The sequence below is a fragment of the Portunus trituberculatus genome, chromosome 35, assembly GCF_017591435.1.
Source record: "Portunus trituberculatus isolate SZX2019 chromosome 35, ASM1759143v1, whole genome shotgun sequence".
NCBI lineage: Eukaryota > Metazoa > Arthropoda > Malacostraca > Decapoda > Portunidae > Portunus > Portunus trituberculatus.
In genome coordinates this window covers 17,456,842-17,479,099 of record NC_059289.1, presented here as the reverse complement: position 1 = coordinate 17,479,099, position 22,258 = coordinate 17,456,842, and the positions used below count along the sequence as shown (strand labels likewise).

Here is a 22,258-nt window from a genome sequence, read left to right as displayed (position 1 = left end):
ATATATATATATATATATATATATATATATATATATATATATATATATTTTTTTTTTTTTTTTTTCTTCTTTTACTCATGTGGTATGTTGGGAACCAGCCCAGAACGCATTCCCCCTATTTCCATTATTTCCTATGGGAAAATTAAGTCCTCTTAACCAATTTCCGCTCTAAGAACAGCTTTGACACCCCCTATCCTGTTCGTTAAGTGGAGTATTACTGTACAGGTAACCCCCACCTAATGAAGGGGTTACGTTCCTAAAAAACCCTTCGTTAAGCGAACCGAGTTTAACAAGTTTAACCCAACTTGAACTTCCATTGAGAGCAAACAAAGCGAGAGTGCATCATAGTACAGTGAAAGGTTTAATGAAAGTAAAAATTATGAAGTTAAATATTTAGGCAGTTTAATTTAAGTCATTTTAATGTACACTAACGTATGTACAGTAATACTCCGCTTAACGAACTTTCGTTTAACGAATTTCCAGTTTAACGTACTATATAAAGCTAGACCAAAAATCCGCATAATGTACAACCACATCTGTTTTAGCGAATTTTGTGGGTTTGACTTTGCCGGGTGAGGCACCGAACGCAGTAGTTTCGCTGTGATTGGCTGGCTCCCCACCTCTGTCTCTAGAGCTCCTGGAGCTGGATCCAAGATTCTTTAACAACGTCAGAGCAACCTCCTGCAGCGAAATGGCATCCATGAACACTTGGAGGAACGGTGACAAGGTTACTATCAGGTTGATCTGATTGCTGAACACACCTCTGGAGGTGGTGTTACTGTCTTATATATGCATTTATGTTCACAAAACAACATTTCTATTAGCTTTTTGCAAACCTTGCCCCAAGAAAGGATTGTTTTGTAATGCATAAAGTGAAATCTTACATGGAATACCAAAAAATAAAGCAGAGATGAGATCAGCCACAGACGAAGTGGGAGACTTGAGGCCACTCGGCAGCTTCTTCTTCTTCTTGTGACTCTTTTGCTTGCGTGTTACTTTCATCATGATGTTTATGTTTTCACTCCTCTCTTATCTGCTATAATGGATATCATATCTTAGTATTCATATACACTCATGCCATGAGGATAACCTTGACTCCGTGGCACTGAGTGATAGTGAATTACTAATGAAATACCGTGGTATTTAATTAATAATTCACTGTCACTCAGTGCCATGGAGTCGAGGTTATCCTCATGGCATGAGCGTATATGAATACTAAGATATGATATCCATTATAGCAGGCAATAGAGGATTGGAAATAAATATCATGGGAAAGACAACACGCAGGCTAAAAGGGTCACAAGAAGAAGCAGCAGCCTAGTCGCCGCGGGAGACCACATCTCTGCTTTATTTTTTGGTATTCCATGTAAGATTTCACTTTATGCATTACAAAACAATCCTTCCTTGGGGCAAGGTTTGTAAAAAGCTAATAGAAATGTTGTTTTGTGAACATAAATGCATATATAAGACAGTAGCACCACCTCCAGAGGTGGTGTTCCCAGCAACCTCAGAGCAACCTGAAAGCAACCTTGTCACCATTCCTCCAAGCGTTCATGGATGCCATTTCGCTGCAAGAGGTTGCTCTGACGTTAAAGATTCTTGGATCCAGCTCCAAAAAGCTAATAGAAATGTTGTTTTGTGAACATAAATGCAAGAATGTGAGAGAATTTTTTTTTTTTTTTTTTTTTTTTTACATTACAAGGGCACTGGCCAAGGGAAAACAAAGTGTTGGAAAAAAAAAATCCCGCTGGTTGCCAGGCCCTGTTAAGAGGAAAGTAGGAGAAAGAGAAAAAACAAAAAAATCTAAAAGGAGGGTCCAGTTAACGTAAGAGGTGTCTTGACACTCCTCTTTTGAAAGAGTTTAAGTCATAGGCAGGTGGAAATACAGACACAGGTAGAGAGTTCCAGAGTTTACCAGTGTAGGGAATGAAGGAGTGAAGATACTGGTTAACTCTTGCATTAGGAAGATGGACAGAATAGGGATGAGAAGAAGTAGAGAGTCTTGTGCAGCGAGGCCGCAGGAGGGGGAAGGCATGCAGTTAGCAAGTTCAGAAGAGCAGACAGCATGAAAACAGCGGTAGAAGACAGATAAAGATGCAACATTGCGGCGGTGACTTAAAGAATCAAGACAGTCAGTTAGAGGAGAAGAGTTGATAAGACGAAAAGCTTTAGATTCCACCTTGTTTAGTAAAGCTGTGTGTGGATCCCCCAGACATGAGAGCCATACTCCATACACGGGCGGATGAGGCCCTGTACAGAGCAAGCAGCTGGGAGGGAGAGAAAATGGACGAAGACGCCACAGGACACCTAACTTCTTGGAAGCTGATTTAGCAAGAGTAGAGATGTGAAATTTCCAGTTTAGATTTTTAGTGAAGGATAGACCGAGTGTGTTTAATGTAGAGGAGAGGGAAGTTGAGTGTTATTGAAGAAGAGAGGATAGTTGTCTGGAAGGTTATGTCGAGTAGATAGTTGTAGAAATTGAGTTTTTGAGGCATTGAACAAAACCAGGTTTTCTCTGCCCCAATCAGAAACAAGTGAAAGATCAGAAGTTAGGCGTCCTATAGCATCTCGCCTTGAGTCATTTAATTGTTGTTGGGTTGGGCGTCTGTTGAACGCTGTTGAATAATGCAAGGTGGTATCATCAGCATAGGAGTGGATAGGGCATTGAGTCAGATTTAGGAGATCATTGATGAATAATAGAAAGAGAGTGGGTGATAGGACAGAACCCTGTGGAACACCACTGTTGATAGTTTTAGGGAAGAACAGTGACCGTCTACTACAGCAGCAATAGAACGATCGGAAAGGAAACTGGAGATGAAGGTACAGAGAGAAGGATAGAATCCGTAGGAGGGTAGTTTAGAAATTAAAGATTTGTGCCAGACTCTATCGAAGGCTTTCGATATGTCAAGGCCGACAGCAAAGGTTTCACCGAAGTCCCTAAAAGAGGATGACCAAGATTCAGTTAGGAAAGTAAGAAGATCACCAGTAGATCTGCCTTTACGGAAACCATACTGGCAATCAGAGAGAAGGTTGTGAGCTGATAGATGCCTCATTATCTTCCTATTAAGGATAGACTCAAAGGCTTTAGAAAGGCAGGAAATCAAAGCTATAGGGCGGTAGTTAGAAGGATTGGAGTGGTCACCTTTTTAGGGACAGGTTGAATGTGAGCAAACTTCCAGCAAGAAGGATAAATAGAAGTAGAGAGACACAGATGAAAGAGTTTGACCAGGCAGTGAGCGAGTTCGAAGCACAGTTTTTGAGAACAACAGGAGGGACTCCATCCGGACCGTAAGCCTTCCGAGAATCAAGGCCAGAGAGGGCCAGGAAAACGTCTTTATAAAGAATTTTAATTTTAGGGATGAAGTAGTCAGAGGGTGGAGGAGTAGGAGGAATATGCCCAGAATCATCCAAAGTTGAGTTGGTAGCAAAGGTTTGAGCGAAGAGTTCAGCTTTAGAAAAAGAAGAGACAGCTGTAGAGCCATCTGGATGAAGTAAAGGAGGGAAAGACGAAGAAGTAAAGTTGTTAGAGATATTATTGGCTAGATGCCAGAAATCTCGAGAGGAGTTAGAATTGGAAAGACTTTGACATTTTCTATTGATGAAAGAGTTTTTAGTAAGTTGGAGAATAGATTTGGCATGATTACGGGCAGAAATATATAGCTCCTCTAACTTCCAATGACTCATATAACATCATAAAAGTAGTGGTAAACCGGTGGTCCAATATGCTGACAAACGTATATATACATATATATATATATATTTTTTAACCCATGTGGTATGTTCGGGACTAGCCCAGAACGCATCCCCTCCTATTTCCATTATTTCCTATGGGAAAATTACGTCCGCTTAACGAATTTTCGCTCTACGAACAGCTTTGACACCCCCTATCCTGTTCGTTAAGCGGAGTATTACTGTATGCACGTAACTTTATAATGTTGATGATCTTAAATTTATGAAGTGAGGGAGAGTGAAACGGGAAAGACACTAACCGGCAACCTGTGAAATGTAAACAAAGGGTACATCATTGTATCACATACAAAACTTATGTACCACATTTCCACAAGGCTTTTCATTTTATCCATTGTAGAGACACGAGTTCAGGTGGTTCTCTTAGCTTGAAAAGAAGATACGGTCTCACCAGCCTTCTTAATAGAGTCTGCTGACTTTGCTGACTTGAAAATAGTAGAGACAGTAGATGGAGTCAAGATGGTGGCGAGCAATGCTATGGTTTTCTCGCCTCTCTCGTATCTGTGAATAATATCCAGCTTCACTTCGAGAGTAAGAGACTTCCTGGTCTTCTTAGCAACGCTAGGCGACATTGCAGGGCATTTTGGCGGTAAGTTTAGCAAGGGAACACGAGCTGCTGCTAACGCTGTTATTGTTTTGAACATAGGGAGTGAGTGCTGCGCGTGTCGTCCACGAGAGGCGATGGTGTATTCAAAAGCCTGTCGGCTTGTGTGATACGGCGGGGCTTCCAAACTTGGAAAAAATTACCTGGATAAAACTTCATTAAAGTGAGTTTGGTGTTCGTCAAATGAGCAGATGGTAGTAAAATGAAACCTTCGTTGTAGCGAAATTTCATTGTGTGAATCTTCGTTAAGCGGGGGTTGCCTGTATTTAGAATGGTAAATAATAAAAACATGTTAATTTAGCCAAATAAATAGAGTATTTTGTACAAATTTTTTGGGACCACATCCCGCATCCCCCCTATTACCTATTGTTTCTTATAAGAATTACATGTTCGTTTTACGCAAATTTTGATGTACGCGATGCCTCTTGGAACGCATCTATCACGTAAATCGAGTTACCTGTATTCCATAAATTATTCTAACACCACTATCAAACCACACCACTTGCTATGAGCTGGATTCACTGAGAAAATTTTTTTGTTCTCCTTTGGCAATCTTTACAACTTATACGTCATATTGTTTAACTAAAAAAAATTATGATAAAATACTGAATAAGTTACATACCTTGATACACTTGGCCAGTGGTTGTGTATATGAACTTCCTGGTTTCTTCTTTCCAGCATTAGGAATCATCTCTATGGCCAAGATAACAAAGATGCGCACAACCGATGCTATGAACCTTCGAACAACCTATGGGACAATTAAGTCATTGCTTGAAAATTAAAATAAAAATGTAAAAAATGCAGTTCCTAAACCTGATATATACATTTGATGAAATAGCTTCCCCTCACTATTTTGAAAACTAACAAACTTCAATCAATTGCCACTTGTAAGAATTGAGGAACTGCATTAAAACAATTTACAAGCTGTAACAGCAAGTCCACTAATGCACAAGGTACACCTCATGTCACTGTTTATATCACTCTTACCTTTTCTGCTTCTTGCTTCCGGCCTGGAACACTGTCATTATGAAGTTCTCTAATGAGTGTATTAATGAGGGCTGTGACCATGGTGTCTGCAATCATCTTGCGTTCATCGTCATCACTGTTTATAAGCTGCTTAAGTTTGAGGTTACGGGGCTCCACCTGGAAAGAAAAAATTAATAATTAATTAAGAGCTGTATATTAAAAATAAAGAATTCTTATTAAAACACCATTAACTGTGAGAGGAATAAAAATGCTTTCTTTCCCTTGATATCTTTCACCCACCCTTTTCAGTCTTTACTGGTAGCTGATACATACCACCACACACACACACACACACACACACACACACACACACACAAAAAAAAAAAAAAAAAAAAAAAAAAAAAAAAGGCACCCACACAATAAATAATAAGGCAAAAAATAGTAAAACAGCCAAATGCTTGACTTACCTGAGTTGCCAACTTCACGAGAAGACAGTAAGTAAACTTGTCTAAATGAGTAGTATGGCCCTGATACTGCATGAAGTTGATTTCATCAGTAGATGCATTGGATGGAGGAACTTCTTCCTTGTGACCCGTCATCACCATGGCCCTCACAGCTGCCCAGTCATTCAAAAGGCGCTCTAAGGCTCGGCGACTAAACTTAGGAGGCTCAAGGTCGTGGTCTGGAACCTCCATGGTCACCTCAGACAGGGTGTTCTTTCGGGCTGACGATGTAGAGCGACTCCTGAATTGGAAAGAAGAAATGCTATACATTCGTACACACTACTTTAAAATATTAAAATACACAATAGAGTGCACATTAAACTCATTTTTTATAAGAGGACTAAATCAATCAACCTTGTTATGGATTATATGGACAGCAAAAGATTCATGTTTTCAGACATGCATATTGAAAAGTGATGATCAAAAGTAAAAGTAATTTTTCCATGGTAATCTGCATTAATAGCAATAATTAGTAATAATTTACCTAGACCACTGCTTCTGTTCTGTCACTTGCCGTCCGACTGTTTGTACAAGGAACAAGAGAAGGTTTTCTCCACGCCCATTTGCAATATTAACAAGATCTGTTTCTGTTATCAAGCGGGACAGGAGATCAAATCTTGCAGTCTGGTGCCCTGATTTAAGTGCCTTACATTTACACTTTTCCCAACAATCACAGTAGGCTGTTGGTGAAGTTTTCTTTAGTTTACAGTCATGACCTTTGTGGCAAACCCTTGCACATTCTGTACAACAGCACAAGGAACCTACTAATCCACAAGTTCTGCACTCAAATATGTCTTGATTGATATGTTCTGCCCCTGTCCAAGTAAAGGAGCAAGTGTCATTATAGCACAACACATGGAGTGGAGAGTCATCAGGATTACTTCCCCGTGGAAATATCATTTGTGTGACTGCTCGCCGCACACTCTCTGCATCCAGAGCACTTTCAAGAGCAACACGGTGAATCACATCAAACAGTATAAGAGCTGCCTGATAAGCTCGTCCAGACACTGCCAGCATGAATGGGGTGAAGCCATTGGAATCTTTAGCAATCAGTAAGTTTCTTAAGTGTGGGGCCAATGAAGGACTGTCACAAATGGTTCGCAATATGGTTAGTGAGAAAGATTTCCGCTCTGTTGGGTCTGAGGTTCCAATGGTGGGCATACTAGGTCCAGGTGCAGTTTTGGAAGATGAAGGGGTGATGAGATCATCATCGGGCCCAGCACCACTAGCAGTGTCACTCAGAGTATCAGAGGAGCTTGGTGGCCAGGCAAAACTGCCTAAAATGGGGTCTTTTTCCAGTACAGACTCTCCTTCACTTTCCTTGCTAGTAACAGGACAGCAGGTGGATATGCAAGCATGGAGGATGTTACGATTACCATCACACTTTTCTTCTACTATTGTCTCTGAAGTAAGATTGGTTAAGGTATCTGAAAAGAAAGAATATCATTAATCAAAAGCATTTCTTAATTTATTTCATTGCAATCTGGCATAATGAAGTTCAATCCCAAGATCTCATGAAAACAGTACAATGAAAAGTTGACTTTTTACCTGGAGTATCATTCTCAAGAAGAGCCAAGACCTGCCTCACACCCTCAGGATCACAGCGAAGAATCTTAGGCATCAATGTTTGAGTTTTGAGTGCAAGGACAAGAATTGCCACGTGATTTTTCTGGTGGGCACCAGCTCCATGAAGGAAGTGTGTGGCTACCCCCAGACAAGACACTGGAGGGAGATCTGGCCAGTGAGGGTCTTTGATAGAGTCAACACAGTCTTTACTCAAGGGGTAGATAGTGCTGTTCCCATCACGCAGAACACCAACATTTTCACTCTGAAGAAAAACATATGCATGTACTTTTAATCTCAAACCACACAATGGAAAACAATAGGTAAATATAATAAATTAAATACTCACAAGATTACATATCTATTATAAATGCCCTATTGATGCTTACCTCACCAGTTATAGTGAGCGAGATACCCGAAGGTTCTGAACCCATAAATGCTGTACTGTCAGTGGGAAACATACATTCTTGCTCTGCCTTGCCTGAACTCAAATTGTATATGGCATAAGTCAGGCGGCTACCATTCTTCACAATGGCGTGTATTCCTGCAGGGAAGGAAATTATGTTCTCAAGATAAATTAAGAGATTATTTTGAAAGAATCTATTAGAAATCCTTTAATGCACTGATAAAGCCAGCACTTTATTAGAACCAGAAGCTAATGATACCAATTCCTCATCAATACTGGATGGTGAAAATCTAAACAAGAAAAATGAACACAAAAAAAAAAAAAATAAATAAATAAATAAAAAAAAAAAAAATAATAATAATAATAATAAATAAATAAATAAAATAATAATAATAATAAAAATGAATAAATAAGTATCAACATACAAACAAAATGACAAGAAATTCCAAATTGTAACCTCAATGTCATGTATTTGGGAAAATAAAGCATTACCTCTACTATCCACAGCCACAGTGAGGATCTGTCCTTGCTCTGAAATAGGAATCCTCTTGGGAGTCTTTTGATAACAGTCAGGCACGCGAGGGTTGCCTCCTGCACGGATCACCTGCAGCTGGTCACGGTGGATCACTCGCAGGTTACCTTTGCCTTCTTTTGTCTGAGGAACAACTACAACCTGCAATGAAAGTAAACTGCATTTGTACCAACTAATAGAACACTCATCTCTTCTCTTCTCAAGGAGTGACTATATCATTAGTAATAATAATAATGCTGACAATAATATTGCTATTACTACTTTTAATAACTATACTATACCTGATTTCCATCAACAGCCAGGACTTCTCCTATTGGCACTGGCCTTGTATCTTCAACAAAGATGACATCTCGCAGTGGCCACTCTTCCTCATCAAACCGTTCCATTTCATCGCGAGGAGCAGGACGCTTGCCCCGCTTGTAAGAAGCAGGGGACGTGATGGAACCTTTCAGGGAATTATACAACACGTGAAACAAATTATAAATCAATTCTAAATATATAAATATACATGAGTCTTGTGAATTAACACCACATCAGGATATATTTGGACTGCACTACAAATCAATTTGCTATTGCTAACCTGTATCTGAGCAGGTGCTGGATGCTGGAGACGGTGGTGGAGGCATGTCCAGCTTGTCAGAGGTTTCTTTACTGTCTCCACATTTCAGGGCCTTGGCTGCTGACCCCAAAACCTCAGATGACAAACTTTTCTTCTCTCCACTCCCACTGCTCCCACTGGTGCTGCCACTGCTCCCACCCCCTCCACTATTAGATACACTGTAGTGAAGAAAAGAAAAAATCATTCACTGATGATTCTAATGAGAAGTCAATCTATACACCAGGTCGGCAATCCAATATAGGATGGAAGCACTGTGCATTCCCAAACCCACTTCCATTTTCTTAACCCTGATAAAAAGAGTCTTGGTAAATGTAACTGGAAAATTGGTGCTGCCCTACACAAATGATTCATGGTAATTACTTGTGAGATGTGAAACCTTGTAATACAGAGAACAGTGGTATTATCATAATAAGACAAATTTTTTCTTACCACTGAGATGAGGAACTGCCACTGTTAGACTGAAAACCTGATGATGAACTGCTGCTGGAACTGGAGGAGCTGCTCCCACCACCACCACCACCACTGCTGCCTCCCCCTCCACTGCTGGACCCACTCATCACTCCTCCAGGAGGAAGAATCTTGAACCTTAAGAGAAGACCATTTAAAAATACATGAATTGTCCAATAAGATACAGCAACAAAAAATAAAAATAACAATATTTGCGCTATAATGGCAAACACTTTAAGGATTACTATCACTGTATTGCAAAACAACCATACAACAATGCTACAAAGGCACAAACCTGCAGGTGTCACTAAGATTCCAGGCAGCATTAATTAACTGTCCAATTTTAGGGACACCACCTGAGGTGGAGAAGGCAAGGGCACCTGGGTGGTACATGGGTGATGATCGCATGCCAACCTGAAATTAAGTGGAAAAAGTGTCTGATTACAAAACTCATAGTTTCAATCCAGTACCACGAATGGCTGCTTCATTTTTTTTTTTTTTTTATTTATTTATTTATTATTATTATTATCATTTATTTATTTCTTTTTTTTTTTTTTTTTTTTTTTTTTTTTTTTTTTTTTGTTATGGTGTATACATCTATAGGCATACTTGAAGAGTATATGTGGGAAGTGCTGTTAAGCTTACGCCTATTAGTGGTGCAGGCAATTTTATTTATAGGGCCCATATTACCACCCAAGTGCATCTTTGGTGTAACCACCTAGAACCTGGGTATCATGGTGACATGTAGGTAACTTTAACTCGTAAAAGTCAACCACGTACATGTACGTGAGTCTGCTTACTATCTGTGGTCAATTACGTACAAGTACGTTAGCCCCTTTCTTGCTTTCTATGCATTTGAAATTCCCTCCAGCTTCAGTATTTATGTTCTTTGAAGTATCTAGCATATATCAGCACAGCTTCCCGCCATTCTGACATGGGTTAGTCACCCCCTTCCCCCACCCCTCCCTGCCACCCCACCTTGACGTGACCAAAAAAACAGAGCAACACTCAGTATTACTGTCATGAGTGTGATGCATCGAGCCTTGTTTTGAAGAATAGATACTGAAAGAAAAATTAATAAACAACATTTTGTGGTAAACTGCTACAATTTAGCAAATTATTTTTCACATTATATTTACAGTATTTATAAATATTTTTTGTATTTTCCATTTCATAAAACATGGATTAACTTATAAATATGTAACCATTATACATATGTCTTGTAGTAGAAAAATATCGAAAAAAAAAAAAAAAAAAAGACTCGTTCAGAAGTCATACATCTGGCAGCATCACTGAGCGTGCTAAACTTAAAGATCCAGCAAGACATCTAAAAATGGCGATTTTGAACTTTAACTCTTATTTTTACTTTTCTATGCCCATTTTGAATTATATGGAATAAAAAAAGAAAAGAAAATTTTTGGTAACCTGGACAAGTATTGGGGAGGTAAATCAATGCTGACCTCTTACAGGTTAAACCACTCGACAAATGGCATAGCTTCAAAGCAGTATGTGGTGGGATTCGAACCTACACGTGGATGTCTGCCCAATCCCACGCTCACCACCTTATCCACTATGCCACCGTCTCCCTACATATATAACAGCACAGCATGATGCACATTAGATATTCAGCATGAAGACAGCACTCCAAGTCAGGGCACTGTCTTGATAACTTAGCTGCTTTGCACACAACGCCCGACTTGTTGGTTCTCATATAATTTTTCAGAAAACTTGGAAAGTGAAAAAAATCAAAACTAACCTGAACTCCTTCTGTGATCTCTGAGCGTTGCTTGCGACTCTTACTGCGAAACTTTTCCCAGAGTTTCTTTCGCTGATTGAAGGGCAAGACACCCCACCAGAAGAGAGAACCAGACTCACACCAGGCACAGGTATACAGCTGACATGTATGGAGGGACAATATGCGCTCATTCTGCAACTGTTGGAAACAAATAAGTGAAAATAAGTTATGACGAAGTTATGTCAGGTAAAGGTAGGTAATGGTAATATTTAAGATCACTAAGAATGCATAGAAATGATGGTAACATAATTTCTAAGGAGTTTACTCACTTCTGGGAATGACTGTGCTGGTTGCTCTAGTTTGGTGGCCACATCAGCTAGAGTCTCATCCAGCCAGGTTGCAACTCTGCCAGATTCTGTAGCCACACTGCACCTCACTCCTGCAGCACTGATAGCCACCACTCTCTCTCCTAACAATCCCAATGGAACAGCCTTGGGATGGTGTACATTTGACAGCTATTTTCATATAGGGATAAAAGACAACACATTAATAAAAAAATAAATAAAATAAAATATTAAAATTTTTTTTGTATCACTGTGAATAATGAATGATTTACAGCAGAAAACAATAGATACATAAGACATAAAGATAACTGATCTACCTCTGGATGGACATAAGGATCTTTATCAGCCCAGCGCCACTGGTAAAGCTGTCCTGTTGTTGACACAGCCACCAGCTCAGAATGAAGGGCAGCAATGTGCGAGAACCGCAGAGCACTAAGATTGCCTTGCCTCTCTGGCCAGTACTGCAGGTTGTCAGCCACATCAATAGCATCTGGTAGAAGTGAATCCTTCTTCTTTCCTGTTTCTGTTTGGAATTTTAAAAAATACACATTGTCATGATTATCAGTTTCAATCAACATAATATTCTAAACTTCTTCATTCAAAGTGCAGAGTAAAAATCAAGCAAGTAGGGTTAAAAACATTACCAAATTAAATTAATGCTCTTCAGTTTAACTTCAAATTACAGAAATACAGAATAAAAGAAGTTAGAGGTAAAACTTTATTTAGATTTTTACATGACCAAAGCCAAAGTTACTAAAAATATTTGAATCCACATTGCATACCTGAGTGGGGTTGTGCTACTCGAACTGAAAGCAGCGCATTTGAGAGCCACTTGCGGGGCCCTGAATAATGGCGGTCCCTCCACCTCAGCTCTCTGTCGGCCCGGTGCTCTGAGGCAGTGGAGCCAGCAGAGCCTTCACGGTCACGCTCTCCTGCCCGTCCCCGGCTCCCTCCAGATCGACTGAAAATAAGGCATTTTGTTTTGTTACTCAAAGGTAAGACAAACATAAGTTTCAAAAATCAGTATACAAACAATTTAAAACTTACCAAGATGCAATGGAAAAGTACAGTAAGTCCTCATTATATGGTACATATGCATTCCTGAAAACCTTACTGCAAATCAAAATTACCATATACCCAACCCATTATAACATGTAATAATAGGGAATGTGTTCCAGCACGTCAAAAATCACCCCTAAAAAAATGAAAATGCATGAAAACAGTCATATATATAAATATATAAATATATATAAATATATATATATATATATATATATATATATATATATATATATATATATATATATATATATATATATATATATATATATATATATATATATATATATATATATATATATATATATATATATATATATATATATATATATATATATATATATATATATATATATATATATATATATATATATATATATATATATATATATATATATATATATATATATATATATATATATATATATATATATATATATATATATATATATATATATATATATATATATATATATATATATATATATATATATATATATATATATATATATATATATATATATATATATATATATATATATATATATATATATATATATATATATATATATATATATATATATATATATATATATATATATATATATATATATATATATATATATATATATATATATATATATATATATATATAAAATAAATAAATAAAAAATCAATATTTTGGGTCCATTATGGAAGCGTCACTGTGCGTCATGATAATACTCATAAAAAACACACACAAGGATTTCACTTGTGTTCAATGGGAAAAGCGGGAAGAGACTGATTGTTGTTGTGACGTCATCCACGTCACACTTCCCACACCACCCCAGCTCGGTGCTCACTGACAGCTGACTTTTGGTGGGACGTTCGGGCATTTTGGCCTGACACCTGAGATTTCCTGTTGTTTATATATTGCTTGTTGACACTGGGTTAGCTGGAGTGTTCGTCAAACTCTACACAGTGCTGTAAACAACTAAACATGCCGTACATATGCTCAGTGTTTGGATACAATAACATGAAAAGAAAAACAGCAGGTTTAGGCATTAAGTATTTCAAGTTTCCCAAGGAAAAAAATCGCAGACAGCAGTGGATTCAAGCTTGTTCTCGAGGTGATGTGTTCAATGTAGACAGTTCCATGCATTTTACAAGTTTTGACTACAAGGATGATTTAAAGCATCACCTCGTAGGCACTGAGACACCCAAGAGTTACAGGCCACTGACAGATACTGCAGTTCCATCCTTTAATTTACCTCAAGGTAGGTTAAATTGATGAATTTTCTAAATGATTATTGTATGCCTCTGTACTGCTTATAGTGCTGTATAGCCTACCTGTGAAGCAAAAGCATTATCAGTGTTATTTAGGTATAAGCCTACTTCAGTTTCAGCCCCAACTTGTTTTCACTGATGATATCATATAATTTTTTGCCAAAATATCTGTGTACTTTAGAATTAGGAATCTAAATAATAACATTAAGACAAATAAGAAAAAAACACAAGTCTTGCAAAGGTCAAAACAGAAAGCTAATTAAACTGACCACATGAATGATATGTAGTTTATTTTTTCACTAGGACTATAATACCTGTTTTCCTTTGTTGTTTATGTTATGATTAAGTGGATTATATTTAATATTGAATATTTATGCTAACATTATGAATGGTGTAAACTTAATTTTTCTTTGTATTATGACTACTGTTTGCCATAATTATTATGAATATATTTCTGCTTACAGTAGACCCTTTACTATTCCATTTATTCATCTAATTAGTAATGCATGTAAGTAATACGTAATGAAGTTAAAAAAAAAAAAAAACGGGGGAGGGGAAGAGATAACAGGCTCGAAGGCTGGTCAAGTTAAAGTCAGTACTGTGACTGCTCTCCCGCACTAGGCCCGTTATCTGTGAATTTTTCTTACCGTATATCGAATCGAGGGTAGTAATTTCCAAATACCGTAACTGAATCTACCGGATAAAGAACTACCGTATAACGAGGACTTACTGTACATAGTTATAAGCCTCACAATTTTCAAGTCACAAGCTCAGAAATCAATCTTACACCACAGTAGATGCAAATTATTGCATCCTTCTTTACAGACAATCTAGATGACTGTCTGGCATCACATGATCCTTTCCCTTTCAGTTTGGCTCACCTGCGCACTGAGGAGTACCCAAACATGTCATCAGAAAACATGGCATCAGCATCTATTATCACAGAGGGATGGTCAGCAGCCACAGATATTCCAGCATCTAAAAGGGAGATGAGGTCTTCTGGCACATATGAATCACCACTCTCTTCTGGTTCCTCTACATCCTCGTCATCTCGTGACAGAAGGTTGTTTACAGCCAGATTCACATCAAGGTTGGTTCTCTATTTGGTGGAAGCAAATTTGAAGAATTATTGTAGACCTCTCATTGTAGTTTCCTCATTAAAAAAAGAACGATGAATCTGCAACTAATTTGATCACCACATACCATGGAAATATATCAAAAGGTGAAAAAACTACACTTCACATTATGAAAAAAATTACATATGCAAATATTTACATTTTACTCAGATGCGAGAAATGAATCATCATTATGACACTGTTAAATAATTATATGTTTTTGTAGATATTTATTCATTCTGACAGCTAGGTGCAAATTCCCTTTACCTGAAGCTCTCTGATGATAAGGTTGCGGCTTCTTCCCTGCAGTACAACTTGTGCCTGGGAGATAAGTTCTTCAGGGACATATTGGGCTGGCAACATGGGGCGAGATGACCCCATTATTACTCCAGCTCCCCGTCCCCTCACACCTCCAGAGCCAGATGTGGTGCGAACAATCCGCCGTCCTCCAGTGGACATGCGTGCTGTTAGCTTGGTGCTACTCTGAGTGCTCCCCTTGTTGCAGTTGCTGTCATTATAAAATTTTATAAACTGTCAATAATTGTATGAACAGAGGCACTGACAATTACATTCAACAGATATGCACTAACACTAAACAAATGAGATTAGTAATATGTAATCATAAAATAGAAATTGGCATTTTTAAATGCAAACATCTTTCCTTATAATAATGCAATGACAAAATAAAACAAGAATGTATAGTATTCTCACCCCTGCTTTTGATCACCCTTGTTCAGATCAAGAGCATCGGTATTGATTGAAAATACCAATCGGGCCACACGACCTTCTTCAGTGAGCACTGCAATGTGTGAGGGGCCAATAGCAACCTGCCGGATATTCTCCCTCAACCCTGCTACTGCACTCACTCCAACACCCCCTGACCAATTGAGCCGAAGGCCCAATTCTCTCAGCCTGAAAAAATAATGATGAAATGTAATCTTTAGGGTCCATACTGAACATGCATAGAAGTGCAAACAGGCATAATCATTACTTCATTACCTTTTTTTTACAATAGATTATTTCTCAAACACTAGGTAGCATTTGAGAAAAAAATTAAAAGACAAAAAATCTTATAATACATATGATATAAGACAAATACCTACAAAAAATAAAGTTTCTCTTCTAATTTTGAATCAAAATTTAAAGCACAGCTATATTACAGGTACTAACTTGTGTAAAAAAAAGAATTAAATATGATACAAAGGAAGCATCATGCCAGAGGTGACTGTCAAACAAACAAAATATTGAAAATGCAACTCCTGCCTTGTGGTATCTCCATTTTTTGCTCCTTGTCAGATATAAAAGAAAAATGCTTACATTACAACTAACTAATAAATGTATCTCAACACAACATTTTACAAATTTACAGTTTTTGCGCTAATTATTTGTTTTGTATAGGCAGAAGTGAATTTTCTGGGAGTGTCTGGCATGTTTTCCTAGAAGGTGCAAGATTTTTAGATACTCTCCAGCTGCCAGAGCTGTCCATACAGTTATGGCGAGTAGACGCTGCCACTCTCTAGATATACCTAGCCCTGTTTTGAAGACAATCACTCTAGTATAATTCTAAGAACCATGAACACTACACAACTTGATATATGTAAATAGAAGTGGTACAAGGAAAAAAAACTAGTGTAGAAATAATGTAAGCAAGTTCAACATGAGATTGTTAAAAAGGTCAATCTATGTTATATCATCATAATCATAATCATCATTTTTGTTTATTTAGGATGGGGTTTGACGGGTGATGACTGCTTTCCACAATTGGCGATCTTGTGCTACATGTACTTCTATTCTCAACAAATTCATATCCTCCGTCACACAGTCATGGCGGTGTGTGTCAATCAGATGAAAGAGAGATATGACAGGAGTAGATAAGGAGACAGGACACAGAGAGCTTAGCTCGGGCCCTGTAATACACAAATAGGTAAATACATTCCTTCCATCTTTCTTTGGCCTTCCCACTGGCCATTGGCCTCTCACCCTCACCTCCTCTACCTTGCTCAATTCCCCTCCTGCTGCCCTACTAACGTGTCCAAACCATCTCAGTCTTCTCTTCCTCAGCTCAACAGAGGTCTTTAACTCCATACATCTCTGCTACCTCACTACTGAACCTTCCATCTTGCCACCTCATTCCTGCCATGTATCTCAGCATCTTGCGGTTACAATGAAGTAGAATATCTGTCAGTCTTTGTCAGTGCCCATGTTTCTGCTCCTCACAGAAGAGCAGATCTGACAGACTTCATATACCCTTACCCTAATCCTCAGTTTTATGCTATGATTTACCAAGACCTTGGCAATTTCTCACCATCTTCCACAAGTAATTGCTACTCTCATCCTTATTGCTCTCTCTGCACCTGCTTCCCAGTCTAACATATCTCCCAAGTAGCAGCACTGTTGTACCTCCTTCAATACACCTCCACCCTGATATCCTTGTCATCAACCACCACTGCCACCACCACCCCCACCATCCTCCTCCCGCACACATCTTGGGCATACGAAGTTCTGTGCCCTTCTCAGATTCCTCAGTCATGAGCATCGTTGATGACACCATTTCTTACACATAGTAACTAATACGGGGTTTGTTATATGTATGATTTTATTTTGAAAATTAGTTTATTCAGTTTATGTACAGTAAGCTACAGAATTTAGCGAAATCCAGCTTAGCGAAACCCTTATTTAGCGACTGTCTGGAAAAAGGCCAAGCCCTCAAGTTTAGCGATTTTCTCTCATATTTAGCGAATGTACCGCGCTACACTGTCCCACCTCCCGCTCGCTCTGAGCCAATCACGTGTCTGTTTGGCCGTGACGTCAGCCCCACAGTGCCTCCGGCATTCCTGCTCAACACTTGAGCTATTGTGTGTGTTAATCCAGCGTGTGAACTCATTTTTTGTGCTCCCATCCTTGCTGTTTAGCGAGTTTTGCTATCACCATGACCTCCACTAGTGGTTCGGGGTGCTGATTCTCGTGAAGGTGGCGATGTTGCAGCTGTAAATGGGGACTCGAAATAGGTACTTTGGGCAGACGAAAGACTGATTGGTATTTTTCCCTATTTAAAGTGGTATTCAAATTTGGCGAAATTCCAATTTAGCGATGGTTTCGGCAGACTAATAGGATTGCTAAATGGGGGGGCTTACTGTATACAGTTTTATAGAATAAACTAATGGTTGCATGTAAAATATGCTGAAAGACAGTGTATGAAAAGCATCAGAAGCGAAGGGAGCAAATGTGGCAACAGCGAGGGTGGGGAAGTCCTGGTCTGGCAGCTTAGCACAGTGATTTAAAAATGACACACTGATCTCTTTAAATGTTTTCAATGTTTCTTGGTTGATTTTGGGTTGTTTGAAAAAATAAACAAATACATAAAAAAAAAATAAATAAATAAATAAAAAAATAAAAGAGTAACTTCTGGGGGTACCCTATATGTAAACTGGTGTAACACTTAATGGGTTAAGCCCCAAAGCAAATGATTGATCCCTTTATATGCCTCAATATTGTACCTTCTGTAGTATACTAATTCTACTACTCTGTGTCTGGTTATTCCTGTTGCCTCCTGCCAACCCTTCATCTTCCTGCTGCCTATGGCTTTAAATGTGATTTGGTGCGCTACTAATATAATGCTAATGCATTATTAATGTTTTTTGCCAGTGCAATTATTTTCTAAATTTATAAATCATAGTCTCACACTTCCAGTGGTACCATAATGTTTTTCTAACCTGTTTTGACATCACAGCCAGTTAGTCTCGTGACTGGTCTGTGTGCGCTCAATGTTCTGGAGTTGAAAATACATTATATTCAATAATTTCCCCTATATCTTAGAAATAACATTCATGTGATTGTACCTCTATTGTGTGTGAAGCTAATGTTCATTGACCATAGTAGTGTAACATTATTTACAGAGCTGGGCACTTCCGTACCTCGGTCCGCTCCTCTGTACCACCAAACGAGGTGTGAGGTCCAAAGTGCGTAAAAATTTTCAAAAGTGCGGAAGTAACAGGTACGGAAAGGCAAAATTTTAAGTCCATACCTCCGCACCTGAGACATGTGCAGAAAGGCAAAATTCTGACTCCGTACCTCTGCACCTGAAATTTTCAAGGAGGGGAGGGGGGGAAATAAAAAATAAATGAATAAAAACAACTAGCAGTTCACACTCCGTAGCATTACTTTTGACAGTTTCTGACAGTCTGTGCTACCAGGCATGTTTTCCCGCCACTAAGTGACGTCACTCATTCAGGTCTAAGCAAGCTACTCTCCCTCTCTCTCTCGGGATTGTCTTCAACTCTAAAAGATTGGCAAAATTTTCCTTTTACATGGTAACAGTGAGAGTCGCTGCTGCTGCTGTGGCGTAGGTTGTCCACTCTCCCCCCCATCCCCACTATTCTCTCCCTCCTCCGTTTGGGTCTATGGGAGGGGTGTATTTACTTTCTTATTCTTGATTTTTATGACATCTGTGCCTATTAGAGAGAGAGAGAGAGAGAGAGAGAGAGAGAGAGAGAGAGAGAGAGAGAGAGAGAGAGAGAGAGAGAGAGAGAGTAGCAGCAGAGTTGCCAGGTTCTTGTAACTAGAAAATGCCAAAAACAAGTAAGACAGGCCAAATTTTATATATATATATATATATATATATATATATATATATATATATATATATATATATATATATATATATATATATATATATATATATATATATATATATATGTATACCGCACCACCCGATATCCAGTAACGCGCCCAGCTCTGATTATTTCTAAGATATAGGGGGTAATTATAGAGTAGAATATTTTTTTTACTCCATTTCACAACGGTTGGTACTTGGCCCATTGTCTCAACCAGCTACTCATGCTTCTCTGCCTCAGTGACTGACTGCAACATAGTGTGACCAAGAGTTTTACTGGCTGGGCCACTGTCCTGCATCATATTTCATCCCATCCACCCTGCTGGCTGATGGTCTAACACCCAGACCTGACCAGTCATGTGTGCAGGGAACTGTCCTGTCCTAGATGTAGTGTTGGCTTTACTTTATTTCTATATAATCTGATCCTTTACATTGTGTATCTTTCACCCTTGGATACATAAGGAATACAGAGAGAGAGAGAGAGAGAGAGAGAGAGAGAGAGAGAGAGAGAGAGAGAGAGAGAGAGAGAGAAATAAAGGAACTGTTGTTCTGGGTCCTTTCTTAGCTGAGTAACTCTAATGAATATCCTGAAATAACCAACCTAAACTTATCCAATGTAATCTAGTAAGAGAACACCAGCCTTTAATTCGACTTGGCCACCAAGCAACCATAATGCCCACACAGTTCCTTACCAAATCTAACATGACTTTCTGCGAATTACTTCCTTTACCTGCATAATGCCAGTTTTTACTTCAAATTTCACTGGGCCTTGGAAATAGCTGGATGCAGTTTAACAAAAAATTTGCCAGCTCAGATTAATCAGCAAATCACAGGCTCAGACGACCTATACAAAAATACTCGTAGGCGAACAACACAAAAAGAAAAAAAATGCCATGGATATTAATGGCATGAGATTCTGGGGTCTGATATACAACGGCCTGTGTGAAAGATATAACTAACAATTTCCTGTGGTGGTGAACAATGCTGGGAATGGCTTGCCAGCACCAGGCGGGGTGAGGTGCCCAGCATCGCAATACATCAGATAAGCCCCTGTGAGCTGCACCAGCACCCTACCCACGTGTGCCTTGATTTAGTGATGACTCCTTACACTTAACCCTTCGCTCTTAATAACTCCAACACATGTGGCTTCTACATTACATTGCCAGAAGGTCCCGCTAGTGAATCACGTCTGGACTGAGTTAGCACGGGGCACGCTGCTTCATCTCCCTTATTCCTGTCTCCTCCAGGGATTTATCATAGAATAATTGGTCATGAGAATCTAGCGAGTGTCCAAGGAGCAACAAGGTGGGTGTGAGTATCAAGGAAGCAGCAAAAGATGGCGATCAAAACATGCGGGTCACATCTGGGAACACCAAAGGCTGAGTCCGGACACCATGTTTTCCCTTGCCTACCTTTCATTTAGCTGGTCCTCGTTACCCGGCAGGGGGTGGATAACACAGTGTAACGACGTCATCACGTATTCACAAGTTGGTCCAAGAAGTGAGAGCAGGAGACAGTAAACACGATCAAAACATCGGCAGGGTTAGCCTCGACTCAACCCTCAGCCGCCATGTTCTCCCAAGACTCCCCCAGCTTTTTCTCAGGAATGTATTTAAAATCATAAACTAAATAATCCGCTTATATGGACTTAATATTAGTTATTAAAGTATTATGAATAATTTAGGTAATGTTTTATCAAGCTATGATGACGGATATTGTTATGTTTACAAATAACGCTACTCATGAATAAATTCGTGTACTCGATTTTTCGCCTATATTTCTCCTTCTTTTACATGTGAACCATTGTAAGTAATTACGTTTATTTTTATTTCATGTGTATGTAATGGATATTACAACAATGATTACAGATGGCGCTGCCACTGAATTAATTAAAGGGTTCGTCTGCAATGCTGCCAGTTTAGCAGAGACTGCTAGAATAAATATATTTATAGCAAACTACTATACTGAAAATGTTTTATAGCACAGATTTCTTAACGTATTAACCTCATATGTAAGCTGTATAAGTAAAGATATTTAGCATATACTTTATTCAGACGGCAGAATCAAGCAAAATGGCACATATTTATAATAAAAAAATATTCCTGCTACATTATCGTATCGCAGTCGTCTGCTCGGATCTCGCCACGAGTACTCGTCCCACACCTTGCAAATTACTGAACCACTAGTGAAGCATAAGGTGGAGGTCTCCACTGCACCAGTGCCTGGTAGAGGAACAAAATTTATAATTGGATAAACGTATGAGGAATTGTGGACACATATTGTGCCACCGGCTTACACTGTAAGTAGCTGAATATCAGAGAAATACGTTTTGTACAAATAGTAATGCACAAAAAAAAACGGCTTTCCTCTATTGTATTCAGTATCTTCTTCTTCTTCTGTTGGCGTTTCCCATTTTGATATATATATATATATATATATATATATATATATATATATATATATATATATATATATATATATATATATATTTTTTTTTTTTTTTTTATAACTATTATACGTATTCATTAATTTTGTTTTCTTCCCTTGAAGGTACCCCTGTCACCAGCCCGGGCACTCCCGGCAGCCACACGTGCAGTGAGGAAGAAACGCTTGTAGAAGGAGTCCTCTGTGCCGACTGTTCTCAAAATGTTTTCAGTTTTTTATCATCCTTTTAACACTTTTGCCTATCCGTTCATTGTGACCATACCAAAACTTACTGTTCCGCGTTCAAATGTATGAA

General features: G+C 38.6%; 1 protein-coding gene across 2 annotated transcripts in view; it reads right to left on the bottom strand.

Moving 5' to 3' along the window:
* Window positions 1-21,107, bottom strand: part of LOC123513225 (E3 ubiquitin-protein ligase hyd-like) — a 51,024-nt gene extending 29,917 nt beyond the window's left edge. The window contains exons 1-19 of one of the 2 annotated variants that reach the window (XM_045270294.1): window positions 20,931-21,107; window positions 15,618-15,818; window positions 15,174-15,414; window positions 14,673-14,890; window positions 12,249-12,427; window positions 11,784-11,989; window positions 11,452-11,637; window positions 11,144-11,320; window positions 9,683-9,801; window positions 9,370-9,525; window positions 8,902-9,098; window positions 8,603-8,766; window positions 8,282-8,462; window positions 7,773-7,927; window positions 7,369-7,648; window positions 6,305-7,247; window positions 5,785-6,061; window positions 5,339-5,494; window positions 4,974-5,099 (exon numbers count right to left, since the gene is read on the bottom strand). In XM_045270294.1, the coding sequence (XP_045126229.1) occupies window positions 4,974-5,099; window positions 5,339-5,494; window positions 5,785-6,061; window positions 6,305-7,247; window positions 7,369-7,648; window positions 7,773-7,927; window positions 8,282-8,462; window positions 8,603-8,766; window positions 8,902-9,098; window positions 9,370-9,525; window positions 9,683-9,801; window positions 11,144-11,320; window positions 11,452-11,637; window positions 11,784-11,989; window positions 12,249-12,427; window positions 14,673-14,890; window positions 15,174-15,414; window positions 15,618-15,818; window positions 20,931-20,992 (4,224 nt within the window). In that variant the 5' untranslated portion in view covers window positions 20,993-21,107. The remainder of the gene's footprint in view (window positions 1-4,973; window positions 5,100-5,338; window positions 5,495-5,784; window positions 6,062-6,304; window positions 7,248-7,368; window positions 7,649-7,772; window positions 7,928-8,281; window positions 8,463-8,602; window positions 8,767-8,901; window positions 9,099-9,369; window positions 9,526-9,682; window positions 9,802-11,143; window positions 11,321-11,451; window positions 11,638-11,783; window positions 11,990-12,248; window positions 12,428-14,672; window positions 14,891-15,173; window positions 15,415-15,617; window positions 15,819-20,930) is intronic. The other variant, XM_045270293.1, reaches the window with a different exon arrangement.
* Window positions 21,108-22,258: the final 1,151 nt, after the last annotated feature.